This window comes from Achroia grisella, unplaced genomic scaffold, assembly GCF_030625045.1.
Source record: "Achroia grisella isolate CSIRO2021 unplaced genomic scaffold, CSIRO_AGI_Agris_v1 utg546, whole genome shotgun sequence".
NCBI lineage: Eukaryota > Metazoa > Arthropoda > Insecta > Lepidoptera > Pyralidae > Achroia > Achroia grisella.
In genome coordinates, this window is record NW_026712931.1 from 1,553,657 (window position 1) to 1,575,266 (window position 21,610).

Consider the following 21,610-nt stretch of genomic DNA (forward strand, 5'->3'; position numbering starts at 1 on the left):
AATAGTATATAAAGTATTTTCAACAAAAAACTAAAATTTTTATTAGAGGCACAGATAAAATATTTTCGCCGCCAAACAACTTTGTACGATGCTGGTTACTTAGCGAAATTACAAAATTAGAGGTGTGATATATTTGTCCTTTAGAATGGCAACGCATGAGTTGTATCGCGGGTGTCACATGATAACGTGATGTCCGTGATTCTATTAATCGACGACGCTTAACATTTATTGGATGGTAAATTACTACGTCAGCTCGTTTGCTATTCCATTTTGTCATTCAACTTGAGCTTAGAGGGTCTAAAATGTGAGTTGTTTCAATAGTATAAAAACGAAAAGCGCTCTATCACTATTTTTTTATGCTGGAATAATACACGTAGTATTTCTAGAAAGATTTTCAAGATAAAATTTTATTTCGTAGTACAAGATTTTTGGTCTACTAATCTACATTATCCTTTTACTTTCTATGTTCATTCCTTATGTATTATACTGGCGATAAAAATAAACAGTTCAGTAGCGCTAGTTAAGATATGAGTTGCGCAATATATGTATACCAATACATATTTATGACAACCGTATCTCATGTTCACGAATAAGCACTTGTTTTTACATATACTTTTACAATATTAATAATTTATTTTAAAGGCAAGCACTATTCCTAGCTCTTGATATGTTTATTGATTTCAGTCCGACAGCAAATAACATGAGTTTGGCTTTGACAAATTTTGACGCATTTCTGATTGGCCTTCTGGTGATGAAAATACTGACACAACCAGCTAATCCGAGAAACGGTAACGGCTTGCCTTCTGCCCCGCTGAATTTAAGCCAATATAGGCATGTTAAATGTTGCCTATATCAAGATATCAACAGTTAAAAATGCCATCTAAATGTACTTAATCAAACTCATTCTCGGAAACGAGTGTAGACCTGAATATTTTCTTACATAATCTAATATTTATGAAACTAAGCGAAAGGTAGAGGTACGTGTAGGTAGGCAGTTCTTTACCACAGGTAAACATGTCATAACGTGAAAAATAGAAAAGCTTTTTTCTTTATTTCCTTGTGTAATTTAAACTTCATTTATTAATTAAATACTTATGACAACCAAACCTAACTTATTACAACCAAAGTAGACGAGCTGTAAGTTATAATAGTTTTATACTATGGTAGCTGTATTATGTCATTTTATACACTTAGATGGCTATGATTATATAGACTGTTCTTTATTTCTACGTTTAATGAATACTAAATGTACAGTACGGTCAGAGAAGTTTATTTCACCCAACTTTCACCTCGAGAATCTATACGCAGTAAGAAAACCTATTCGAAGGCCGCTCGTATTTGTTTCTAGCTTATTCATCATATTAGTGCACGACGCCGCGTAAGTGCCACAATTAATCTTCCCTTCAATTGCCACGTCGCCTCGTGGCCTAAAATGCAAATAGAAGAAAAATGCCACGACTCTTTGCGAGCACGTGAAACAAACGTTTCCATGACTACCATATCGACCGGCGGCTTTTCCGAGGCTTTCGTCTGAAACTCTCATTCGCGTGACGCACGCTGAAACAATGAGGACTGAAACAGTATTAGTCTGAAGATCTAGATAAGCGGTCTGTTTATGGATGATCGAAATAATACGTCGCAACTAACATAATATTTATTTGCTCTTGAACGTATTACCGTTAATTTTAAAGCGATTGTATTCCGTGGGATCACATGAAGCGGTGTAGGTGGGGTGGGTCCAGCAGCCGTGGACAATGACTGCACGCGCGAAACGAACCGCGACGCGCGGCCGCTGATGCGCGAGCGTCCGTTTTTGAAAAGCACTTTAGAGCACTCATTAACCGGTGCACCGTAACTACGCAGCGGTTAGAAGAAACGCAACGTGTGTGCAATACGGGCATTAGAAAGTGTAATGTAATTTGTGTAGTGCGATGCTGTCGGTGGGCAAGCCGGCATCACTAGTCCAACAGAAGAAGGAGCAGTGGGCACGGGAGAGAGGTGTGTATACCGTAGTTGTAGCGCGGCGACGAGGATGTCGCCGGTGTCGGTGCGGGAGTTGTAGCCTTATACAGTTGTTAGACTGTGTGCTTTAACTAATGGGCAGTCTACCGGTGCATGCTCGTGACTGCATCATTCTAGTTATTTTGCAACATCTTTCACGGTCGTGGTTTCCTCAAGGAGTTGTATGTCCACTCACGTCTCAGTTGTGGGTGGGTACGTTTAGTTATTTAGTATAAGCACGACACGCGAGCAATAAAAACTTGAGCGCATTTCGAAATCAAAACAATAATCTTTGCACAGACTGGTACGTACCTATATCTGATTTTCTTATTTGATACTTTTGTTAATTGTCTTGTGTACTATTTTGTTTATAATAGAAATATAAAATCGCTTGCCTCAAATACTTTTTTAGTTCAATTATTATATTATATATCGGTTAAATTAACCTCTATGATGCAACACCTAAGCACATTATTTTTGTGTTTACGACAATTAATTCAAGAAATAAATATTTCAAATACTGTCTGTATAAGTCATTTTACGGTTTTGTAAATCCATAGATTTATCATCATTCCCAAAGCTTTTCTTATACCTAATGCGATGCGATGTTAGACCGCTATAATTACATTATTCTGAAACTATATGATCCCGCGGTTTCATCGGCATGAAATTTATAGCCTATGTATTATTCTGATATATAAGTTATATTACTGTAAAGTTTCATCAAAATCCGTTCAGTAGCCGTCATAAAAAATTGTGAAGGAGGAACAATCATCCATCCGTCTATACATATCTATGCCTAGTCTAGGATCTATGTCTATCCATACTCACAAACATTTGCGTTTATAATATTTATTAGTAAGATATAATATCTATATCGTATAATATCTCTATCGAGCGATCTACTGTATAAAGAGTTGTGACTCATTAACAGAGAAATTCAAAGAGGCAAATATTCTCACCATTGCTTCTCAATTTATATATTCAAATATCCTATATGTTTATAAAAATCTTGACTTATTTCCAAAAAACATTCATAATATTAATACTAGATTTAAGACAAACTTGCTGTCCCCAAGTATCGTTTAGAAAAAGTCAATAGGTCTTTTATGGGAATAGGTATAAAAATTTACAATAAGATACCAATGGATATATTGGAATTACCCTTAAATAAATTCAAAACATCTGTTAAATCATATTTACTGAGCAAGGCCTATTACTCACTAAACGATTACTTGAATGACGAGCGTGCATGGCAATAGTTTTCATGTTCGAGATTTTCATTTAATGTTAGACATAGACACCTATATAAATACCTATGCATTGTAAATAAACTGGATATAAAAAAAAAGTAATTTAATTGAGTTTCTTGCCAGTTCTTCTCAATTGGATCTATAAACCAAACTGGACGGTAGGGAAAAAAAATATAATGTAAAAACTTGACGTTCATAAGCGGCTAAAATGTCCTACATGAATAAATTATTTTTTAATTTGTATTTGAATTTTATATATAGAATACCTACATGTCAGATTGTCTTCACTATACTACTTTGCCCATGCAAGTAAATAATATATATACCTATGTATACCAAACGCTTGGCTTATATTCATCTGGTACATATTCATACATACATATATTTTAGCAGCATAATATTTTTAATACGCCACATTTTGGGCTTTCAACAAATTATATTAGGCATTGAACTTCTACAATGACCCTTTATCTACCCAAATCAAAATAATCGGCCATCAATCGATTTCCTGTAAAGCGTCTCTACTGACAATAGTTATTTCCCATTTACACAAACAATAACGTAAAAAGACCTAACACACCGCAATAATTGTCAATGTAACGATCTAACATTCAAGGACTAATGTCAGGGACGCCCTCTATCCATAAAAAAACTGTATACAAAAAACAAAATTATATACCTACTGTTATCGTTAAAAAAATCAACTTGATTTCTATTGTCATTTTTTCTTTTTATCTTCCATATTCATTGTAATGAATTATCATCCACACATCCCTATTATAAAACAAAGTCCCTGCCGTCGCCTTTATTATTGCGATAATCTCAGAAATTAATCAATAAATAATATAATATTATGCGACGGACAACAGCATCAATGAAATCGGACGATTCGAGCATCAATGAGAGATGTTGCGAAAATTTATTCCTTTTGAGAGATTTCTCCTCTTAGCTTATGCAGAAGTGCGCAGGTTAGTTAGCAAAATATAACTATGTGTGACCTGTGTCGTCGTGTGTTTGTCCAATATAATGCTACGAAAAACTAATCAACCCCTTATAAGATAGAATGTCGTCTGCGTGATTACAACTCTCTTAAGAACGTCCGTCCGTACCGTCTCTATACTTTGCAATAACAATAACTCCAAAATATCATCATTTCTAAAAATATTTAAAAAACATAACTAGCAGTGTTTGAAACTGAGACCAACAGATATAGTAATATTATTTCTTTACATATTATAGTTTAGCGAATACTAAGTTATTACGAAAATATATATGATACCTATATTTTCGCAATACCTTGATTGATTTATGTAAAACATTTCGACTGTTCATCTGTACTAATACTATAAAGATTTTATTATTTTTGATTTTGATAGGCGCCTAAACTAAAAAACCGATTTAAATTTTTTTTTACCATAAGAGACCTACATTATCCCTGATGAACGAACATCGTCAATCGTATATTTTCAAAAATTATAGGGATCCCTATGCAAAATCTTATATCGCGTACTCTGCAGAAATTATTAACCAAATGATGTGCAGAAGACGTCAATATCTACAAAAAAGTCCATGATACCATTTATTTTACTTTCACAGTTTACTACTTTTTCAAGTTAAAATATGCAATAGTAACGCCGGAACGAACTAGACCACATTATTCGTAGCTTTATAATTTTTATTAAATACCCGTGCAAAACCGGGGCGAACGGATTATTATACATATTCGACATATCCTACATAACCCGTTCCAGTGGTTGCAAGGGCGAAACGATAATAAAGTAACAGTCTTATTATATACATATGTACTTAATTAGTACTATTCTTCCTATTACATAAAAAAAAAATTATTCATTGCCTTCGGTTTGTTTTTATTTGTACATTTTATGTAGTTCCTACGCAAGTATCGTCAGATATATCTAAATATAAGTGCTGAATTTTCAATTAATTTAGTATGGTATCACATCACATCATATAATAGGGTATCGCATCATTGATTAATTTACAAAGAGTGAGTGAACAGAATCTTATGGCACTGCGTTCTCTGTATCTACCCAGTAAGTGAGGTGACGCATGACGGGAAGAAAAGCAACTCTAGAGTTTTTAATTTTTGTTTCAGTGATTAAAGATTTTCCTTTAATAATTTTTAAATATGCACATAATCAGCATATTTGAACCTTAATTATTACTAGGAAGTCTTTTATTTAAACTACTTATTTTTATATAGGACATAACAAAAAGAATAATAATCGTAATTTGACCTAGACACTTTCTATAACTGTATCGAAACCTAAACTAGGACTAATTAGTGTTAAATTAGGGAGAGGTAAATAATTTTTGTTTATGACTAATTGTCATAAGTATGCTATGTCTTTGTATACTAGAACGAGTAATATAATAATCTATCTATAACAGACGTAGTGACCGATCAAACAAAAGTGGAGCACTAATAAATTACAACTAACCTGTCATTAAATGTTTTGATTACCCCATATAATAACAGGTATACATATACACTGTAAGTAACTTACCGTAGCGTTAAATAATAAAACTAAACCAGACTCGTTATACTTATTACTTAGTTAATTCAGCTGGCGCGCACGAGAGCGTATCGACGCAAACAAAATATAACATGCTATTATATTTACTAGACGCACACTTGTTTTACATCCGACTATCATTATACATTATAACATAGACAATCTCTTTCATTAAGAATAATCCATATATACAAGTATATATAAATCACACCCATTTTTCTCAACTAAATGTGCTTCACCGAATTATGCGGCAGGAATTGACAATCTAAAATTTACATGGAAGCTCGATATTTGATTGGATAATAGATAGTGGATCAGTAAATCTATTTATTTAAATAACTTCAAAGCACACATTACAAAAAATAATAGTACATTTGGTGCATTAAACACCACGAAACCACCATTATTTAAATCAGATACTTTTTTAAATTATATATATTTTAATCAATACTATAATCTAAATAACAAGCTTGGTACGTATCTATCATTGTAAATGAAAGTTACTCCTAAAATTAAATGCTTCAAAAACTTATGTAATCCGGCCATTTTACTCCTTCACGCTTTGACAAATATTTCAAATAGCTATGTAGGTATATGTTGTATTATATCTAAACATATTCGAGTAATACATATTCATTAACTTTCTATTTATAATATTATAATAAGAACTCCGCAATGAAATAAAGAAAGTAGGGAAACAACTGTACACTAGCCCTGGCTTAGCATTTGAGCTATATATATGTACCTAGGTAGCCATTCTCGATTTTATATCGCGTGTTACTCAAATCTATTAACATTTTTCTTGTTTCGACATCAAGGCGTTTAGACTTCTAACCGACACGAATGAATTATTTCATTTCATTTGTGCTAGTAAAAGTTAGATGTAGTATTAAAAATATTCGAATAAAGTATAGTTTTAAAACACTAGCAATTCGATCCGGCTTCGCCCGTGCACTCATAACTTTTTTTAGTTGTGTATTTATTACATACTCTATATCACTACACACACACATATTAGAATAATGTAAAGTACATTGTTCTAAAGTCTCAACAAGCTGAAAGATATTTCAATCGGAGCAGTTGTTTCTTTCGTCATTATCAGTACTATGGATAAATCGAAATACATATAAATATTATGTATCAATAATCGTATATTTTTCCAGCAACTAGATTTTGTATTGAGTATTGTGTTATAAGGAGTAAAGAGAGATAAATACAGTTCAGATAATTCGGGTGTTTAAATTTCTTACTTGACTATTCGTCGGAAAATTAAAGCGAACATTAAATATATTCGTTTATGGTTTTCCGTGTCATACTGCTGTTCTAACCATGACTAATACTTATGTACCCATGTTTTGCTGTCACATTACAAAGAAAGAGTTGCACATAATATGTAGGACTAACTGCTTTCCTTGCATGCGGTATCGACAAAACATAAAAGCCCATTAGCAATATGTTCTTACGAAAAGGGGAACTCTTTTATTTTTCCTTCGATTGAATAGTTAATTCTTTGCCGACTGTTGTCATGGAAGGTTCTTAATTTTGTTTCTATTACATTTTTAAAGAAAACTTGTATACCTATGCAACCATCAGTCGTATATTAGTTCTTTTAGTTTATTGAATTACAACTTAAATAATTTAGTACTCGCAAAACCATAAATGAAGTATTTCAATTATTTACAGAAGAAATGTCACAACTTTATCTGCCATGGGGTTCCGGAGAGCGGTATACAAATCGTTTACAAGTACGGAATCAGTTCGCGAGCACACTTGAACTACATAAACAGTCATCTTACGAATACCAAGAGCCTATACAACGCCAGCGAAGTCCTAGTCTACCTCCCATTCGCAGCACCGACCCAGAGCGAAGTAGAGACGATAAAAGATCAAATACGTTAAATCGAAACATACCTAGTGCGAAAAGATTCTCATTTTATGACGAAGATGCGGAAGGAGACACGTCTGGATATGGAAGTGAAACAATTAATCACATGAATAGAAATCAAAATGATACAGTTCACAATGTCACTAATACTCCCGTTGTAGCGTGGCAACATGGCAAAGAAAACAGGTAATTCAACTTACCGAGTATTATTAAATAAGCAATAGAATTTCCCTATACTTATTAATATTTCAATAAATAAGAAAAACATAGTAATCTTAAAACGGTTAGACACTCCCAGTTTTCGCGTGTGATACCAATCAAAACGAAAAAGAAATCAACGGCATTTATTTATAAATCCAAAACTGACATAAATTCATAATCTATATCTACATATAATAAAATTGGAGCGTCAGTTTGTAATATTCAAATAAACATGAATACGGTACATACACCAAAATAATTTTTTTTTCAATTTTTGTCTGTCTGTTTGTTCCGGCCAATCTCTGAAATGACTGGACCGATTTTGACGAGACTTTTTTTGGCAGGTAGCTGATGTGATAAGGAGTAACTTAGGCTACTTTTATGTTAGAAAAATAAAGTTAAATTCCACGCGGACGAAGTCGCGGGTACTGCAAGCCTATACATATAAATAAAATTGGAGTGTCTGTTTGTAATATTGAAATAACCCTTTTTTACTACGTGCATATGATTATAAGTACGGTACATACAACAAATTAACATTTTTTACAATTTTTGTCTATCTGTCTGTCTGTTTATTAAGTTAAATTCCACGCGGACAAGTCGCGGGTACAGCTAGTTAAATATAAAAATAGTAGTCGAATAATAATTTCCAAGTAATTCTTATGTAATTGAACTTTTAAGTAAGCTTCAGGTGAGCTATTTTCAACAAATGCAAAATTATGTATGACTTAGTGCAGTATTTTCTATTCATTCAGTATGAAAGTAATTTTATATTTGACTCTGTAAGTGACATCGAGAACATAATACAACAATATGTTTATAGACTCCTTACTGAAACTAGGAATCTAAGTTCGAGTGGTGGAAGGTCTGCGGACGGTACATGGTCAGCACGGAGTCCAAGAAGCAGCACCGCAGAAGAAGGACGTCCGCGGTGGGGAGACCGAGGCGTCGCTACTGGCCGCTTGTGGGAGCCAACTGCGCCTAATGCTAGACTACCACAGGTACTTTCCTTTTATTTTTATTTTAAATTTGACTTTTTCTTGTGTCACTTAAAATTTTTAATTCTTAAGTAAACCGCAAATAATCATACAAATCATAGGTACATATGACAACTTTTATTGACTGACCTAACGTGCAAAGCCTTTTCAACCTTTTTAGTGGATTCCTAATTTCTGCGGGAATGGGAGATATCAGCTTCCATGCATCAGGAATACAATCTTTTGACAAATAAGTGATTCCCGTATAAAAAAAAAACTATCTTGATCACGTTAGATTTCATACAAAATAAATAAAAAGACACGACACGACAAACTTATAACATCCCTCTTTTTACGATGAGAGTTAACAAAATTGTGATATCCTTATATACCTAAGTATAAAGCAAATAATTTATAACCATATACAGATGAAAAATGAGAAGAAAGGCACGCCATCGTGGGTGGAACGTGGATTAAATATGATCGAAAATACAGCAGAAGTTCTTGTTATTGATCAAACAAGTTCGACGAATTCAGGTTTCGAGTGCGATAGATCTTCCTGTAACGGAAGCGATGAAGGAAAGTACGTGAATTTTCTATGTATGAGTATTACTCTTACGCTTGCATAACTGCTCTATATAGAATAACATACACATGTGTACACTTTAGTACATTACTGTATCATAAAGTCCATTATTAATAAATCTAAACATATTTAAAACTTTAACTCAGTAGAAATTATAATGTAGGAAACATTATAATTTCTTTTCCAAGCAAGTAATCTAGGTAAGTGATACGCAACTCTATTTTTCGACATATTGTACTAGCATTTCATACGCATGACATAAACATACATTTTGTTACAGTACCTAAACATCGTGTAATTTCTACAGAAACTCGATACTGATTACAAACAATCATTACCGGGACAACTAAACCCAAAAAAATGTAATAATTATATGCGAATGTAATTATATTATTATAGTATTTATGATACTTATACCACAGATAACATAATATTACATACTTATACCATTAAATTATATAATATTGAAATTACCTTTCAGAACATTTCTTCGAGGACAGAATGTTCCATTAGAACCAGAAATTAAAGCGCAACGTGAAAATAAAAGGATTAAAGCTTTAGAATTGCAATCGGCCATATTAAGTCAGCTAGAGGATCGAGAGAAACGTCGTCAAGAAGAAAGAGAAAGATGTATAAGAGAAGAAAGACTAGAAGAATTAAGGATGCAAAGACAGCAAGAGGAAGACAGACTTAGATTAGAGGAAGAAAAACGAAAGCTTGAAGAAAAACAATTGATGGAACAAAAAAAATTAGAAACTCTTAAAAAAGCTTTAGAAGATGCGGAAAAAAAAGCTAGATTAGAGAAAGAAAAAAAGTTTAGTAGCCATAGACAACATGTGAATGCGGTTCTTCCATGTGAGAAAATATCTAAGGAGGAAGATAACGCTGAAAGTGGTATAAATAGTAGTGTATTTAGAAATGAAAGTATAAGCCCTACAAAGACAAATAGGACCTACGATTTACACTCAGCAAAAAGTAAAAAAAAAGATTGCGAATCCCAGCAAAGTACAGGATTTAACTCTCCCCGATCTGTTGGACCAGGGAATTTAAATTTGTTTATACACAGCGTGCCCCCATTAGCGCTTGCTGATAATCAGTTCAACATTGTTCCAATCGGCGTTAATGGAAATGGTGATATATTAAGTGGCCAACCAAATAGTATACAGTTAGCAGTTTTAGTGCCCCAAAATCTAACTAATAGTTTGTATAGTGTTTCATTAAATTCACTTAATAATATACAAGAATTAACGGATACTGGAAAAATATTAACACCTAGAAAATACCGATCAGGAAAAACAAAAGACGCTTCAACACAAACAGATGTGATTCCCTGTATATCTACTATGGACAAAATAGTGGAAACAGAACTTGAAAGAAATATAGATAAAAATTATCCGAATATTGACGAAAACGCACCACAAGAAAGTCATCATAACACTTTAAAAAAAGATAGACGTTTTCGTTCAGAAGAAAGATATAAAAAGGAAATAGAAAATCGACCTAAGTGGGGTGTAAATAGACCAGCCGCTCAATATAAAAAACAAAGCGAAAAAGATCCCTTTTACAGTCAAAAAAGAAAAATAAGACAAAAATATAGACCACAAGTAAGACAGTATTTATCACAATCAAGTGAAGATAGTCGTTCTCCGAGTCCGCCATTGAGACAAGCCGAAAAAATATCAGAATCTGGTCATAAACATCGTAATTCACTAAGTCAATCATATTGGAAAAATAAAAGATCTAGTCAAGATTTATCTAGAAGTGTTCTTATAACAGAAACTGATCAAAATACATCAGAATTCAATAATTTAAATCAAATAGTGAACGACATTGGAGATAATAAAAAATCTCCCAAAATGTCGCCTAATAAGAGAATGACTCTTTCGCAAAAATTTATTAATGATAAATATGGGAATAGGAAATTATGGATCGACGATATCAATGAGCGAAATAACAAATCAAATAATAATATATTTGATGTTGAAAATAGAAAAAGAGTTATAGACCAATTAAACGTAGCAAAAAGAGATTATTTAGAAAGACATGAGGATCAAGAAAATCTTATATTTAAAACGAAATATTAAGAATATATATAAAAGAAATAAGTAGGTACACAACAATGAGCACTTCATAATTATAGCGCGCCGTTTGTAGTTGGCATTAAGTTACCTAAAGATACTGAACTAATGCTATCGATTCAACCGTTTCTAGGAAATAGGTCAAACCAAAGTTAGGTCGATAAAAATGTTAAGTTAAGCTTCTAATGTAGACGTCGCGTCTCCTCGTTATTTCGTTGACAAATTTAAAAATATGTCTAAATTAGACGATTTTTTTGATAAAAAGAAAGATGAGGCACCGATGCTTGATTTATCAAAAACTATTATTAATACAGCAGAGGAATATAGAGCTGTTTTAGACAAAGTTCCGGACTTCAAAACTAGACCAGAAAAGGTAAGTTAGCTACTTACTACGTAGATGTATTTATATGATTTTTATACATAAAATTATCTATCTTTTATCACTTTAAATCATATAATAAAATCACTTTTAAATACAGAAAGTGTATGTAAATGTGTAAACATTTGTTGGCTAAAAACCAGGTAAAAGCTGATGATATAAAAATAAAGGACAAAGCCGAAGATCATAAAACAAAAACACCTAAAAAAGAAATTCGCGCTTATGAAAAGTTAGGAACGCGAGGTTACGAAGAAAAGCAATTTACGTTTATGGATCCTATACCTGTCGAAATGAGAGGACTGAAATTTGAAGAACTATGTGCCGTGCCCATAGAATGGAAAATGCTCACTTCAATTAGGCCTAAATTAAAGTCGGACGAAGAATATTTTAATAGGTAAGTGGAGTCATTTAATTGTTTTCGTGTACCTATTATTATAACATTTGCAAAGAATGTTAGATACAAGCCTAAGTTAGGTTTAGAGAACTTTAGGTATGTCGTACAAATAATATCTGCTTATGGATGTTTTCATACAAGTGGATAGTGATAAAGATAGAAGAGTTTTTTTTTTATTTTATGATAATGGACTGGAAAGCAAGGACTGAGGTAAGGTAACCGTCGATTTTGTACCTACATTATCAGCATCACGTACCTCTCGATATCACGTAACTCCCCCGGTACAACTCATACATCAACACATTCTGGAGACTAAGATATCATGAATTCATACTCTGTAATTTCATTATCTTATCTCATCCTTCAACCGAAACATATCAGTCAAAGCAACCTGCTTCGAAGACTTCGTAGAACATCTACCTCAATTATAACATCCGTACAAAATTACGTAATTAATGAATATTGGTTACATGTTATAGATATATCATTTATTTCACATAGGTACATATTAAATTATTTGGCTACATGAAGTATTAGATTTACTCTATTACTGAACTAGCTGAATCAGTGACTTTGTACGCAATTAACTTTATGTTTGTAAATTGATTGATATAAAACATATACACAGATACCCTAAATATACCGTCATACTTCACAATACATTAATGAAAACCAAGCGCACAGCCCGTTCTACCATTGTTTTATTGATTAAGTTACCATTAATAAACTTTCTAATACTATATAGATATCTTTCATGAACAGAAATTGTACATTTTTATTATATGTATAAATAACTAGGGCTTGCTTATTAGTTGTATAATTTCAGTAATACACAGTAATAATATACTTACTTCTGATTTGTAGATTGATAGAACTTGGCAAAGCTGAATTAAAAACCAAAGCTCGGGATAAAAGAGAGATGACCAAAAATACTATGATCAGGAAAACAAAGAATCGCTCCGGCGTTACAGAAACTAGAATCCTGACATGTCTGGAATGTGGCGAAGAATACTGCAATGGTTAGTAGTAGGTGCCTCAATTTAATTAACGTTCGTAATATATCAATTTATACTTTTTTTACACATTGTCTGTACATCAAATATTTTGCAAAAAATATCCTAAGGGGGAAGTTGACCTATCGACAAAGACCCATCAGCCATTGTTATTAGGTATGCAGTATTACGTAAAAACCAGTGAACGTTTGCTTATATTTTCATTCTAATTGTTTGGGTCCTAGTGGGCCATGAGGTACCAACACTTATTTAATCTTTTTAAGAATACTAGTCCATCTATTTATTTTGTGTTTACCATACCTGTATATTATACATAACTATCTGTTACCCGTGACATCCTCTGCACAAACTAAACACAAACCCCTCTGATTTCAGCACCCCTGATTTTACCCCTTCCAGTGTTTTTTTCAGATTATTCCAGAGGCAGATGTCTACCCTATTTATTTACCTACGTCCTCGCATTATATCTTATAAGATCTCTGCATTTTTAGGTAACAGACAGACAGACACGCTTACTCATTTATAATATTAGGCTATATGAATTATAAATGCTATTTAGGGTAATAAGTATAATCGTAGTATAAAAAAATATATAATATACTCCCGGAAAATATATATATACTTTCTTAAACAGTTTCAATCTCTTATCTGTGGTAATACGTATTTCATTTTATACAATAAAAGCTATTTATAATTTATTTTGTTTACAGGTAAAATGTGCGCCATCACAAACTACGATATGTTTGCCCGCCTAAAAATTGAAGTGGAGACGAAGACACGGACTCAGGCGGCGCCTGCGCAATCTGGCGGCAAATTACGTCGCCTGAAACGACGTGTGCGACGAAAACCGCGCAGTAAGAGCGCAGCGCCCGTGACACGCAAACCCAATGTCAAGTCAGGTGCCAAGAGCGATTAGAAACTATATAAACAAACCACTACCGCTATAAAAGTCTTATAAAACATATCTACTTAAGGGGCCATCCTAAAATTTCGTCACACATTAAAGAGGACAACAGTGTGACAAGGTAGGGGTCCTAAATTTCAATTGTCTCATTTAAAATATAAATATTAGACTATCAACGAATAACTTCAAAATATCTTCAATTAGTCTACTACTGGTTTAATGCACCAGGCATTGCAAAATATGTCCTCATACTACAGCAAAGGTCTCAAAAATGTGACCAGCTGTGACGCAAGGACGCAATTTATGTATGGCCCCTTAATTATAAATGACAGCTGCTAACAATTCACAATTGAAAGGAATTAAAATCGATAGGTATATGACTTTGAACGAACCTGCTGAACGTTGAAGTTACAAATTCGCTTATAAAAGATTTTCATTTGAAATGAAGTCAGAATGGGTCGGTGGAAAGAATATAAAATATACCTACGCAATCCAACTTTACATTTGGCGGTAGACCCAAATGTAAAGTTGGTTTCGTTTCTATATGCACTCGAATACAATTAATAATTTATTTGCCATTTTCAATTATAACAAATACTGAATACTACAAACTATTTGGATTTTTTAAGTCAGTTAAGATACTATTGAATTATGATAGCATTGTGTGCCTTGTATTATGAAATATCTATTATTAGTATGTACTTACACTACACGCTTTAAATTGTCAAATTAAATGCAATATAATCATTATAGCTGTAAGACGTTTCTCCAATATACAAACTTGGAATCTCGTGTTTTTTATAATTACATTTTCTATTTATACAATTATAAATTATCTTATACTAAAACATTGTTTTATTAACCACTAGCTTTTACTTGCGGCTTCGCTCGGATAACTTCATTTTGGCTGCTAGATAGCGCCGAAGTAGCAAAATTTTGATATTTTATGTTTGTATGTATGTATATATTTATCTTTTTGTTTTTTATAAAATATTTGTTTTTTTAATAAGAAGTATCCTATGTTCATTCTAATACCTCCAAGAACAAGTGTACAAAATTTCAAGATGATCGGTTCAGTAGTAGGTTTTTGCGTGAAAGCTTAACAAACATCCCTACTTTCACATTTAGTAAGGATTTCTATAAGTGAAGGTATGGAGAAAAAATAAAATTACACCAATATATCAATATCACTCTTTATTGATTTTAAAAAAATATTTATATTACACATTCATTATATTTTAGAGCCTATAAAAACAAATAACATTCTCAAGATACAAATGTCTCTATACAATATGTTGGCATCGTTAGCCCTGCTCGCAGGCCGCGTGCCCGCCACCGAACACTACTCTAGTGAATATGAAGCCAAAATATACATTACAACTAATGTACCTAATAATCAATATACGAATTAAATTCATATTTGAGAATTCAATCGATGATATTCTAATGGATGATTTATATCAAACGGCGCGAATCGGAGCGGATGCATTCCGATACGTCCGCAACGGACTATACCAGATAGTAAATATCTAGTAAGACGCGCGGGATAAGCAGTGAGACGCAATCACCTGCGTTTTGCAAAATGCATGTGTGGCCGACAAACAGTGTGCGCGTGGGTCGTCATTGGAAATGAATGTTTATATTTCATGCAAATATGAACATTATATTACCACTTAAACAATGTAATTTTATTCTAGCGTTTCCAACGAGCGCCAATTCGCGTTGTTTGATGTAAACACTACATTATATTTATGTAAACTGAAAAGTATTGAAAATAAATTCTCGTTACATATATAGTTATAACGACCCAAAAACGTTAAAATGGAATAGTCCTCGTCAGCACTCGGCACTATGAATTGGTGCAATCGTCAGATATGAAAATTTTGCCCTAAAATATTATATCACAAGGTTATGTCAAAATATACACATGAGCTGTATAAGAAAAGTGATTATACTATAGATATATATTAATAACATGTTTTATCGAAGATAAGTTTAAATAAAATAGCTACAAAGGATGTCTCAATATATTATGTAATGTTTATTGTAAATGATAGACTCGTATATGTATGTAAAAAACATTGCACAGCCGATAAATAAATATCATTCGTATTTAGTATCTGTATCGAAGCTATTTTACCATTTCCTCTAGATAGCAAAAACGCTCTGATTCTTATCCTATTATTATAATATGATAATAAATTATCTTCAGAGATATTTAGAATTTTAAAATATTTTTTATATATAAATGTCGGCACTACCCTAAACTTGAATTATTCTTATATCTAGGGTATATAAAATAGGAATCTGCAATAATACAGTAATGTTCACTTCTCTTACATTGATGACGAAATTTTGAGATATAGCTACATTATAATTATCACTTTTGCATTAGATGTACACTATTAATTTTAACAGAAATAGTCAGAGAAAAAAGGGAATGCGCACAGAATTTTGTATTACATAGCGGACGGAAAATATCTATATTATAATCTAAACATTATGTTTCACAAACGGTGACTGGTTCGTAATAAATAATAGTATGAAGCTCACTAATTGCCAGTGATATAGATATTACAGCATAACTGCATATTTTTTATTGGTCCAAATTCAGGTCTCACTCATATTTTCGTCATGACAAAACAATAACAGTACTAGACAAAATGAGCTAATATAACGAGTAGATACTAAATAAAATTAGCTAATAAACATTAAAAGACAATGAAATATGCATAATTTGCCAGAGGTAATTGAGTTAACAGTAAGATAAGGACAAAACATCAGCATACATGGAATGAAAGGAGACGAGACACTTACACTCTACAAGCACCAGAAGATCTTGAATGTTAATAATGGATTTACATTCCTAATCCTTACATTATAGCTACTACAGGTTAGCTACCTATTGTTATAAAACTTACTAATATTATTATGTAACTCGACAAACATTACGAATGTTCGACAGTCTTTAATTAATAACAAAATATTGCAGATTCCCAAAGGTCACGAGGAATTCGGAACACAAAAAATTATGACTCATAACATACACAAAACGTAACATATTATGCTTTATATTAAACAATAATTAAATTATTAAAAAAACAAGTCAACATGAGCTAGATATAAAATAAAATATGCAACTAAAAACATGGACGTATAATAACCTGAATGTATGAACAGATATGGTAGGTATTAAAACTAATATTACTTATATAAACTTTCACACCCTGTAAATCTATGACCCTGAAATAAAATATTTAAATAAGTATAATAATAAAAACTGGTAATTTCAATATGAATAATATAATAATAACTGATTTTCCGAATTTAAACAAAATGTTTGTATGTACTTATACAATTTTATAGTATGATCAAGGTAGTTCTTTCCAGTGGTGTGAATGGCATTGAGCTAGTAACAGGGTGGAGCACCCAAGTGGACCCTGTGTGAACAACTCACCTCTCACTGGTCTTTGCGAGCCTTTTTCTTGTTCTTTTTCGATGCTTTAGCATCAGTCCAAGAATCTACAACAAGTGAATGCCTATTAATTTTATTTACATCATTACAAAGCCTTAATAATAATGTGAGAGAAACAACATTTTAACCATGTTCTTTCCATAATTTCTTTGTCCATTTGGTTTATATTTATAGTTTCACAATAATATCAACTTACATTTAATTACAATGAGATCACTGATGAGTTAATATAATAAATCAAGTTTCTAAAATATCCTCGTTTACATATAGTAATTCTTTACAATTATTAATTTCAGCATTTTTCGTTTTTAAAAGGTAGGTAGGTTTAATTAATGACTTCTGGTAGAATTCAGTGTTTTTTTAACATACCATAGCATATAATATTTTAGTTTTAGACATTTATGAATAATTACAGAATATGGTATCATTATTAACTTTTAATTGACTTACCTCCAAGTTCATCAAAAACAAGTGTGTTCTGTTTATTTTCTTGTTTATCAGATGAATCTGAGTTGTCTACCGAATCAGGTTTGGCAGTAGCCTTTGCAGCGGCAACTGACTGAAACAAATAAAAACAAAATATTTTAGTAATTAAACATTACTTTCTAATCAAATCAACATTCATCATGGTTAAATCAAAATTACATATTGAACATTCATTTTAAAGATGTTCTTATTTCAGTTTTCTTTTTGTAAATTCAATGCCAAATATCTTCAACAATTATAATCATATTTGAAAACAAAGCCTTGTTTACTTTCTTAATTAAAAATGTCTATTCACAATTTGTTTAATTGCATAATTAATGCTAATCTAGTTAAAAAGGGTTGAAATCTGCTACCTCTGGTCTACTGAAACCTTTTACTTGACTCATAATATGCACATTATTAATATTACAAAACAAATCATATTATATAATAACCATTAAAAAATTTAATATAAATAATATGCAATAATTACCTCATTGGCCTTCTTCTTGATTTGCTTCTCTTTGTTTTCTTTCTTCTTGTTGCTCCTGAGATCTTTCACATCAGTCAGCTCCTCATCTTCATTATCACCACCACCCAGTGCTGCTTGATCTCGGCGCTCAGCCTATAAATTTTGAGACACAATTCCTTATATTTATGCAGTGAACATTTACCATATAAAGTATTATATAATTTTACTTAATAATTATAGAGATATTTAACATATATATTCATTCTTGTTAATTAATAAATAAGTAGTTAAGATAATTAATAGAAGTTGCTCAATGTTTGTTTCTTACTATGTTTAGCAATATCAAGCACTTTCTGACATCTATTAAACAAAATATATTAGATTTTTGCTTTATTCCATGTAAGTACATATTTAACACAAATAGGTAACACTGCAAAATAATATACAGAAAAAGTTTTAAAAAAATATGAAAAATATAGTTCTATACTAGGATGTAACATGTTCCTTGCCAAATCAAATACTTATTTTTTTTAATGTACTTTTAAGTATAATCTTTTTGCTAAGATTATACTGTTTCAGACAGTACCTTTAAGTATGAGAGTGAGCAAACAAAATAAGTAAGTCAAGTTAAAAACAATACCTCTTTGAGAACTCGTTGTAATTCCTCAACTTGAGCCTGCAATGCCCGGGCAGATTCCTCGTCTACATGTGGCCCTTCAGCACTAACCACCTTGATGGTCTCCTCTGGTGTTTCCTCTACTACAACACGAGCAGCTTCAATATCTGCATCTTTGTTCTTCTTATTTTTCTTTGAAGGGCTGTCTTTCTTTTTCTCCTTCTCCTTTTCTTCTGGGCCCTTTACCTTCTTTTTGTCGCTTTTTTTTGGCACCTCCTCCCATACTCCCTCATCAAAGTCAGCTGGCTTCTCAAGTTCAGAAACATTCTTATTCTTCTTGCCCTTTTTGGGTTCTTCTTTAATTTCCTTCCTTACAACCTTTGGCTCAGCTGCTTTAGGTTTAGGTTTCTCTGCTTCTTTCGGTTTATCTTCTTTCTTTTCCTTAGCAGGAGACTTTTTCACATTATCAGACTTTGTCTTCACATCATCACCTCCAGTGCGGTTGGGTGAAGACTTCTGTAATAATAGTAATCATGTAAAACAGAATTACTTCATAATAACATTATTATTAATGGAAATACAAACCTGACGTGTCAGTGACTTACAATTTAGTCAATAATATCGGATATGTAAATTTAGTAAACAAATCTTATTATTAAAAGCAATTCAGTTTGTTTCTCAGAATGGGATTTAAACTTACATCAGTATCTCCCGGTAAACTACGAGCATATGCTTAAAGGTTAAAAATAAAATGAGCGCACTGTCCACTGTGGCGAGCGGGAACATATTGTTTGCATTTGCACTAACCTTTTCCTTGGTTTTCCTTTTCTTGTTAGAAGACTTTCTGTCGTCGACCACTAGAGGTAACTTATCAAACTGCGGCTGCTCCGCTGTATGAAATCCGAACACAAATACAAGAGCTGCGCATACTAAAACAACGGCAACAGCAGCAACAGGGAATAAAATCTGTGTATTTGACGACACTGATTTTAACAGTTCCATTTTCAATGCTATTGAAGAACTATTTAATTTTTATAGTTCACATACAAAGCGTCGATAAGGTATGATAATGTAGTACAAATTAATTCCCCAATGATAAAAGCAGACACGGAGACATGATGACGCGGCTGTGACGTGCCAAAAATTGCGATTGGTTTCTTGGCAGTGTGACCATTTTGAAATTACAAATGTTGCTCTACATCGGCGCAAAATTTGCTAAATAGTTCTACGGCAATGCTTTAAAAAATATAAATTTTTAGCTATTTTATACACTTTATTTAACACTAGTTTAGTCCACTCCCGTAATTCCTAAAATTAAGAAAAAATAGCCTTTTCATATTCAGTTTTAACACTATGTGTGAACTAAAATAGGCTTAGAAAACTCCAGCGTACGTGGTGAAAAAATTGTTAGTAATGAGGAATAGTAACAATTTACCACGTTAGGTCGACCTCCAAGCGGTCTCCCGTGGAAATCGTGGTTCAATTCGTCACGATGCTATCATCTTTCACTGGTGGCCCGCCGCCAGCGTACTTATACCGTTAGTGTAAGCGGGTGCATCATTCCAACCATTAAAAAAAATTCCAGCGTAAGTACGACCTTGAACATTACAGTTTAATGGAGTATGTGTAGGTACAAATCCCTTTTAAATTGGACAATTTATATAATAATAATATACCACGACAATTCATACTAGTAGTAGTACTATCTAGGCCCAGCCTTAAGACAGCTTGTATTACATTTTTTTTAATATGTACATACTATACATTTCAATAATGGTAATTCTGATAATATTATTTTGACGAAATGGCACTAAAACGCTATATATGGTCATACTGCGTATATATTAATTTGGCCGATTGGCTTGCAGTTTTGTAGAATGCAATATAAAAGTTTTATATAAAACGTCTCCTTTTTATATAAAACTTTTATATTGCATTCTAGTAGGACCATCAATAATATCAGGAATAGGAAGGAACTGGAATAATACCACTATTCACTGCATAATTATTCATTTTGTGCCTATCAATAATAGTAGTTAAAAAATATAGAGGGAAATTATATCTGCCTACATGTTTGTTACCTATACAAAATGACACGATTCTTTTTGTAAACTGTTTTGTTTAAATAACAGAAAATAAGTACTTTCCATAGCTATATCTCTATAAGACTTGGATATATACTCCGTATAAAATACTATTGATAAATTATGACAAACGATATGCTAATATTTGTAGGTTGTTGAGAGAATTAGGGTTAAAAGATTATTTAAGCATATGAATTATAAATAACGAATGATGTGTGAAAAGGACGTTCCATAATTTAAATAATAATACAAGTAAAATTAAAGACTTTTCCTTTTTACCAACTAGTTAA

General features: G+C 32.2%; 3 protein-coding genes across 7 annotated transcripts; 2 read left to right on the forward strand and 1 right to left on the reverse strand.

Moving 5' to 3' along the window:
* Positions 1-1,731: 1,731 nt before the first annotated feature.
* On the forward strand, positions 1,732-11,526 carry LOC131848038 (myb-like protein X). Of its 4 annotated transcripts, none has more exons than XM_059197791.1 (5): positions 1,732-1,998; positions 7,475-7,862; positions 8,701-8,878; positions 9,283-9,437; positions 9,922-11,526. In XM_059197791.1, the coding sequence occupies exons 1-5, from the start codon at positions 1,932-1,934 to the stop codon at positions 11,522-11,524; spliced, it is 2,391 nt and encodes a 796-aa protein (XP_059053774.1). In that variant the 5' UTR covers positions 1,732-1,931; the 3' UTR covers positions 11,525-11,526. The 4 variants fall into 4 exon arrangements, with proteins under 4 accessions (XP_059053774.1, XP_059053776.1, XP_059053775.1 ...); XM_059197793.1 differs by having other exon boundaries at positions 8,719-8,878; XM_059197792.1 differs by having other exon boundaries at positions 7,478-7,862.
* A 217-nt stretch (positions 11,527-11,743) lies between these two features.
* Positions 11,744-14,996, forward strand: LOC131848039 (uncharacterized). The gene is made up of 4 exons (XM_059197795.1): positions 11,744-11,891; positions 12,041-12,291; positions 13,156-13,310; positions 14,015-14,996. Exons 1-4 carry the CDS (start codon positions 11,751-11,753, stop codon positions 14,218-14,220), a joined length of 753 nt encoding a protein of 250 aa, XP_059053778.1. The 5' UTR covers positions 11,744-11,750; the 3' UTR covers positions 14,221-14,996.
* A 965-nt stretch (positions 14,997-15,961) lies between these two features.
* Positions 15,962-20,389, reverse strand: LOC131848120 (glutamic acid-rich protein-like). Of its 2 annotated transcripts, XM_059197878.1 has the most exons (6): positions 20,044-20,389; positions 19,261-19,752; positions 18,642-18,773; positions 18,134-18,242; positions 17,666-17,730; positions 15,962-17,451 (listed from the first exon to the last, which is right to left on the reverse strand). In XM_059197878.1, exons 1-5 carry the CDS (start codon positions 20,236-20,238, stop codon positions 17,669-17,671), a joined length of 990 nt encoding a protein of 329 aa, XP_059053861.1. In that variant the 5' UTR covers positions 20,239-20,389; the 3' UTR covers positions 15,962-17,451; positions 17,666-17,668. The 2 variants fall into 2 exon arrangements, with proteins under 2 accessions (XP_059053861.1, XP_059053860.1); XM_059197877.1 differs by having other exon boundaries at positions 15,962-17,730.
* Between the last annotated feature and the right edge of the window lie 1,221 nt (positions 20,390-21,610).

Bases quoted from the DNA above. Each gene is read 5' to 3' on its own strand.
- LOC131848038 (XM_059197791.1), top strand. From the start codon at position 1,932: ATGCTGTCGGTGGGCAAGCCGGCATCACTAGTCCAACAGAAGAAGGAG. The intron at 1,999-7,474 runs GTGTGTATACCG...AATTATTTACAG, and splicing joins GCAGTGGGCACGGGAGAGAG to AAGAAATGTCACAACTTTAT. The intron at 7,863-8,700 runs GTAATTCAACTT...ATATGTTTATAG, and splicing joins CAACATGGCAAAGAAAACAG to ACTCCTTACTGAAACTAGGA.
- LOC131848039 (XM_059197795.1), top strand. From the start codon at position 11,751: ATGTCTAAATTAGACGATTTTTTTGATAAAAAGAAAGATGAGGCACCG. The intron at 12,292-13,155 runs GTAAGTGGAGTC...TCTGATTTGTAG, and splicing joins GACGAAGAATATTTTAATAG to ATTGATAGAACTTGGCAAAG. The intron at 13,311-14,014 runs GTTAGTAGTAGG...TTTTGTTTACAG, and splicing joins TGGCGAAGAATACTGCAATG to GTAAAATGTGCGCCATCACA.
- LOC131848120 (XM_059197878.1), bottom strand. From the start codon at position 20,238: ATGGAACTGTTAAAATCAGTGTCGTCAAATACACAGATTTTATTCCCT. The intron at 19,753-20,043 runs GTTAGTGCAAAT...CTATTATTACAG, and splicing joins AAAGGAAAACCAAGGAAAAG to AAGTCTTCACCCAACCGCAC. The intron at 17,731-18,133 runs GTAAGTCAATTA...CACTTGTTGTAG, and splicing joins TGTTTTTGATGAACTTGGAG to ATTCTTGGACTGATGCTAAA.